At 42.9% G+C, this 5,698-nt stretch overlaps 1 protein-coding gene across 1 annotated transcript; it reads left to right on the top strand.

The window, feature by feature from the left end:
* The first annotated feature begins 896 nt into the window (after positions 1-896).
* LOC133340694 (dual specificity tyrosine-phosphorylation-regulated kinase 2-like) lies at positions 897-5,276 on the top strand. The gene is made up of 6 exons (XM_061549084.1): positions 897-999; positions 1,574-1,627; positions 2,521-2,578; positions 2,846-2,994; positions 3,837-3,973; positions 5,132-5,276. The coding sequence occupies exons 1-6, from the start codon at positions 949-951 to the stop codon at positions 5,274-5,276; spliced, it is 594 nt and encodes a 197-aa protein (XP_061405068.1). The 5' UTR covers positions 897-948.
* Positions 5,277-5,698: the final 422 nt, after the last annotated feature.

The raw sequence follows: 5,698 nt of genomic DNA, 5'->3' as shown, positions 1-5,698 counted from the left end.
AGCTACAGCGCCCCCTGGATACTGGCTTTGCCGCGTGTGCGCCGTTAAAATGTCACCCTGTCGCGTGAGTGCGAGTTATTCGACGAGAGATGTATACAAGGTAAGTGATGTTGAAGATGGCACTATGATTCTAGATTTGAAGCTTTCGTGACTGCAATGATTCATATTCTTAGGTTTTTTCGGTAAAGTCACGTAGGTAAAAAATTAATTAAAATTAATAAAAGTTAAGTTATTTATTTTTATTACGTGACTTTACCGAAAAAAACTAAGATTTATTAAAATTAATAAAAATAAAATAATTTTACTTTTATTAATTTTAATTATTTTTTTACCTACGTGACTTTACCGAAAAAACCCAAGAATATGGTACTATGATGTTTGTCATGGTCTTGGTGGTTGTAATGGTAATGGTGCTGATGGTGGTATGCAAGCTGCTCTTTGCTTCTTGTTGAGTGTTGCAAGTGATGGTAATGTGAAGATGGTAGATAAGAGTGTGGTGTTGGTGGTAGAGATGTGATGGTTTAATGGTTTGTAGTGATGATGATAGTGATACTATTCGGGATGGTGTTAGTGATGGCAATAGAAATTGCGGGGTTGGTAGATGCTTTTGGCGAAGGTGCCAGTGACTGTGCACGTTACATTATACTAACGTACGTGTAGGCACACGCACGTACTTTAATGTTATCGTCTAGTGGGTGGGTTATGTTTTACTTAAATCCACGATACCCGCGAGGCCACGGGGGGAGGCACCAGGCACTGCGTGACGTCACAACCAGCCAAGGGTTGTTACAGACGCCCACGTGACTCTCCACGCGGGTGAAATAAAACCGGATGCCGTGACGTCACTATCCCGGCGCGTTATTCTGGCGTTTAACTTCGTGGAGACGGCACGCGGCTCGAGCTACAGCGCCCCCTGGATACTGGCTTTGCCGCGTGTGCGCCGTTAAAATGTCACCCTGTCGCGTGAGTGCGAGTTATTCGACGAGAGATGTATCCAAGGTAAGTGATGGTAATGATGTTAAAGATGGTACTATGATGTTTGTCATGGTCTTGGTGATTGTGTTGATGGTGATAGGGAAGCTCCTCTTTGCTCGTGTTGAGTGTTGCAAGTGATACTTACGTGAAGATTGTAATTGTAGTGATATAGGTAATAGTTTAGTTGCTGTTTGGTGGTGATTGTGGTGATGGCAGTGATGCTAATGGCGATTGTGGTTTAGGTAGATGTTGTTGGTGATGGTTGCGGAAGGGCTCAATAAGCTATGACGCTTCATGTCATCGGTAGTGATTTCCCTGTGGTGTAAATTCCACATTCGTATGGCGAGGCTCATATTTAAATATACGGACAACTAATTGATTACCACAAAGTGGCACTTAATTTTTTCAGGAACCCTTCAAGGAAGAACGAGCTGTATTCTCAATATCTAAACGTGGATTTTAACTCCCATTTGAAGACAGTTCCAGGAGAGTGTCACATCTGCTGGACAGGTCTCCCTTGCTGCTCTAAACTTGGTTGAATGAAGAATGTCAAAGGAGATTGTTGAGGTTTTAATATTATACTTTTGCTGTGTGACAGAACGATCTTTTGGAGAAGGCTCAACTCGCTGATAACTCTGCACCTGTGCACAAGGTAAGTGTTCGCCGAATGTACGGATAGCAACTCACTTGACAGCAAACTCTTATAAGCACAATGCAGAGACAAGTTCACTTCTTCGGTTGTAGTAGTCGTGGACTACATATTTAACTGACATTCTAACATACAATTGACACAGACCACAAGCCCGACGCACAGTGCAGGCTTTCAGGTCACTTCACCAAATGTGTTTATTACCTGACAGCAAAGAAACAAAGTTCCACCACCCCCCCCCCCCCAACTCGTGTAAGCTCTATAGACTGTTGGGGCAAGTGCTGTTAGTAAACATCTATTACAACTATTACGGTGGTGCACTCGAAATGGTGGTGCGGTAATCAGGACCATGACGGGCTGCTTTGACCTAATGGCACAGACACGCATACACACGGTAGACTCGTGAAACATTCAAGGCAATGCTTATCAGCTGAGTTTGCAGTAAGGGACTCTAGTACTAGTGAACCTACCAGGACACAAACACACACACGCTTACTACACAGCACACTTTGGTCGTAGCTCTACTTGGACTTCATGAATGCGGTTAGGTGCGTGACCTGGAACCAGTTTAATAAAATACTTTCATCAATTGACCCTTCAGTCATATTTTTGTAAATTAGAAATCAATGAAAAATGCAGTTTAAAATGTTTTATGGAATTGGCCATTAGCTTCTGGGAATATGGGCACCGTTTCATGTTCTCGCGGAAGTGATGGCCAAAAATTACCCTCTAGGGTAATCCTCTGAGAGCTCCCTGCGATTTAGGCCCTTCCACAAGCAGTCTCTCAGTGGGTGTTTGTGGGTGTACCACTGTGTCTCTGTAGAAATGTCCATGTCTGTATGCTTGCCTGCATGTTCACGTGTGCCTCTCTGTGTGCATCTGTGTGACAAAAACAGGCAAATCCATTAGATGAAGTCGTCTTCCCAGTGGCAGGGATGAGCTGCACACCACAAGGTTTTACTTCACTTTATTCAGCATCATTCACCACATGAATTACTGCCACACTCCTCTATAACAAACACACATCCACATCTATCTAGAGCCAATCCCTAAATGGCTTTACAAATCCGTTAACAGCACACATACAAGAGGCCCAAATCGAGTCTCTTTGTTAAGGGTAACATTATGTGCTCGGTTTATTTGTGATTGTAATTACGTTTGTTGCACACGTGTATATGTGCATGAATGACCATGTGTGTCTTTGGGCATGTGTGTGTGCAGAAGTCTTGGACAAATTCAAAGACAGAATGACAGTGCAGGAACGTCGAGAAATATTGAAAATCAATGAAGTTTATTATTTCAAGATTCGTTCTGAACGAAATGGCCCTTCCAATAATGGCTACGATGACATCAACGACCACTACATTCCGGTAAGACTCTCCAATATGGGCCATGCTCATTGCAACTAAATCATGCATTCCACTATAAAGCACAACATCCCTTACACGCACGTGTATACCTAATATGTTGCTCATGATTTTCTATGTGAAGAACACTTAAATGTTAAGCGACTCAATGTCCTGGTTTTGGACATTTTCAGAAAGGCTCTCCTGGTGCCACAAAGCAACTACAATTTTTTTTTTGAATTTGTATCGATGAAAATGTTCTGGCCTAATGCTCAACTCTTGATACGACCAAAAGGTGGGGCTACCTGAGTAGTGGGTGGGGTTGGCATAGCCTATGAGTATAGTATGCAGGGCATACAGAGTGAGGCCACTAACTGTGTGGGTGGAATCCGGGAATTGAATGAACATGGCTATGTAAAAGTGAACGAGGCTGAAGGAGAAAGGGCCTGAAATTTGGCATCTGTGATTTTGGGTTTTAAATCTAGATTTAACAGTGCATCGCTCCAGTGGCTTCCTAATATCGGAAGGAAGAGCATTCCAGACAGCAGCAGAAGTGCATCTCGAAGCGCGCGATGTAGTGACTATCTTTGTCATCCAGCTCTGAGAAAAAAGCTTCAAAAATACAGATAAAGGACATTCTATAACCCACACTTTGCATAGAATGATTTAGTGGTTTCCAGCGTGAGGCAAAGATGTATTTGGCAGAGACATCAGAGAGAGCTCAGACATGTGCATGAGTGTGTGAATGTCAAACCAGTGACTGATAAATGAGAACTTGAATGAGCCGTGTGTTTAGACTGAGTAATGTTTGAGCACTCAGAGAGGGCCCTGGTTGAGTACTGAACACTTGTGTAATCTTGTTCCAGATCACGGATGAACACTTGGTGTACCGCTTCCAAGTACTGAATGTGATTGGGAAGGGGTCCTTTGGGCAGGTACTCCGATGCCTGGACCACAAGACGAAAAAAGAAGTGGCCATCAAGATGCTAGCGAACACTTCTACGTAAGTTTGAACAACGACATGGACCACATTTTAAAAAGATCTGAATTCGTGAAGAGAACCATAGCTTGTAAGAATTTGTGTTAATTTACACATTTCAGAGGAAGTCTAAACAGTAATAATTTTAAAGTTGATTTTGTTTAACCTCGTGAGAACTGAAGATACCATGATGAGTCTCATTTGCAAGAGTGACTTGGAGCATTAATCTGCCAGTAGGGGACAATGATTGCTATGTTGCACAATACAAATTGAGGGATTTGTGGTGTAGGTTTCGATATTGGCAAACATTGTACCCAGTTACAAGCACACAGTGGCATACTCTTGCAAATTACGTCAGGTGATCTTTAGCATCCATCGAAGCAGACAGCATGCATTATGGTTATACACCCGCAGTATTAATAAGAGCGGCCACTTGAATCGAACCTTGAACCTCTGCAACGAGTGGCGAACGTGCTGCTGCCGGGTCATGTATCCATCTCTATCAGAAGCTGTTGTTTCTGTATGAGTTTATAATTTCATAAATGTCATCAAACACCATCAAAATAATGTTTGATTTGTCATGAAGAGGCAATATGTAATTTGTATGGTGCCTGCCACGTGAACGTGGCGATCAAACCACTGACCAACAGCGTGGGTGAGTGCTGCCCTTTTGCTCATTATATTCTATTCTTCTATATGGCAACATGTTCAGGCACTAAATACCAATGCCAAGGTCTGCTAGCCACAAGAGGTCTTCAGGAGAGATTTTTGTTTTACTTTTGCAATTCCACATTAAAGCAGCAAAGACTACATTGGTTGACAATATCGTCCACAGTTTGGGTTGGAGCAGCAGGACACTTTCTACCTTACTCGCTTAACATAGCTCAAAAACTACAGTGATCATAATCCAGTGGTGCACAATTTTCACCTCACTGAGATGGGATGCGGTAACTCCTTCGAGTAACGACCATTGACAACTTCCCAACCAATTGGTGCAGCTTCCCCAGTTGGCGCTGATTACGTCGACCGGGCAGGGACGATGTCGACGTTGACCGGGATTAAGCGCTCATAGCCATGATTCTGGAGCTCTGTTGACTGAGCCATCCCATGTGTGTGATAATGCCTAAAAATATGCAAGACTTAAAGAGTGGGGTGAGACTTATCGATGCATTCCCTCCACAGCAACAACATTCAGAAATGCAGAATGGAGGCGCATATCATGAATGCGTTGCAGTCCAAGGACACAGAAAATAACTGCATTATTAGATTTCTCGGACACCTTCTGTTCAGACGTCATCCCGCCTTCATTATGGAGCTCATCACGTAAGTAAATATCACATATGTGCGCCAGCATCGTGTTTATCTCAAGCAAGTTTTTAAAACGTGCAGATAACATTCGCTGAATTTCAGATAATTTTTTTTTTGTTTGAGCAGGTGAGAACTTAAGAGACCAGGATGCATTATTCTTTGGTTCTTTCGGTAAAGTCACGTGACTTTACCGAAATAACCAAAGAATAATTCCTGCAGTCACGAAAGCTCCAAAATTAAGATTAGACCAGGATGCGTCTCATTTGCAACAGTGACCTGGGGTATTAGATTGCCAGTAGGGGGGGGGGGCGATGATTCCTAAGTTGTACAACGGCAATTAGAGTAATTTTTTGGGTAATTTTCGAATTTGACATCGGCTGTGAGACAGACACGGTGCGTGCTATTATTAGAGCTGCATTAATCAGGGAGGCTGCTGGATTC

This window comes from Lethenteron reissneri, chromosome 10 (assembly GCF_015708825.2).
Source record: "Lethenteron reissneri isolate LAM-NWPU_2019-01 chromosome 10, ASM1570882v1, whole genome shotgun sequence".
Lineage (NCBI taxonomy): Eukaryota > Metazoa > Chordata > Hyperoartia > Petromyzontiformes > Petromyzontidae > Lethenteron > Lethenteron reissneri.
The sequence above is the reverse complement of the archived record's forward strand: the minus strand, read 5'-3'. Positions and strand labels throughout refer to the sequence as shown.